Below are 689 nucleotides of genomic sequence, written 5' to 3'. Positions count from 1 at the left end.
TCGAATAAATCTGCGGAAACAGAAACAAAAACAGTAGTAACACCAGTAAAAGTGGTGGTAACGAAAGGCGTACGCATGTCTGATTCAGGTCTCGTGTGTCGCTTGTCGAGTGTTGGGGGGTCACCGATGACGGCTGCGTCGGCGTCGCTGGTGACGAGTAGCGCCGTTGGACCAAAGAAGAAGAAGAAGCCAATGACGACAACCCCTCTGGTGGGGAAACTGACGCTTAGCGACGGCCTCCTCTGCGTTGACTACCTGCCTGGTTACAGCATGCTGGCAATCGGAAGCACAAAGGCCGTCCACATTGTCGAGGTGACGCCAGCGAGTCGCCCCAGCCGTGCGGCAGCTGAGAGCCATGCTGCTGCACCATCGTCGTTATCGCTGCCATCGTCAAGTGCACCTGTCGCGATGGCGCTGCGGCCGTGTGGGATGTTCAGCAACATCGCGAAGGTTGAGGCACTCGCGTGGTACCCGAGCCCGAACGAGGCGGTTCTCGCCATTGTGCAGCTGAGCCGCAACATCACTGTACTCTTCGATGCGCTCGTGGTGAAGGAAAACCGGTACATGGCACAGCAGTGGATCCACAACGCGCGTGGCCGCTGCCTCGCCTCCTCCACGGCGGCCGGCAGCGAGCCGCTCAACACCGCCGTCGTCGGTGCGGCTTCGCTGCCGTCAACGCCGTACGGCGC

General features: G+C 60.4%; 1 protein-coding gene across 1 annotated transcript; it reads right to left on the bottom strand.

Moving 5' to 3' along the window:
* Window positions 1-263: 263 nt before the first annotated feature.
* On the bottom strand, window positions 264-566 carry DQ04_21701000 (hypothetical protein; the record flags this gene model as incomplete). The annotated part of the gene is made up of 1 exon (XM_009318030.1): window positions 264-566. One exon carries the CDS (start codon window positions 564-566, stop codon window positions 264-266), a length of 303 nt encoding a protein of 100 aa, XP_009316305.1.
* Window positions 567-689: the final 123 nt, after the last annotated feature.

The sequence above is a fragment of the Trypanosoma grayi genome (genome assembly GCF_000691245.1).
Source record: "Trypanosoma grayi strain ANR4 Tgr_2170_V1, whole genome shotgun sequence".
Classification (NCBI taxonomy): Eukaryota; Euglenozoa; class Kinetoplastea; order Trypanosomatida; family Trypanosomatidae; genus Trypanosoma; species Trypanosoma grayi.
The sequence above is the reverse complement of the archived record's forward strand: the minus strand, read 5'-3'. Positions and strand labels throughout refer to the sequence as shown.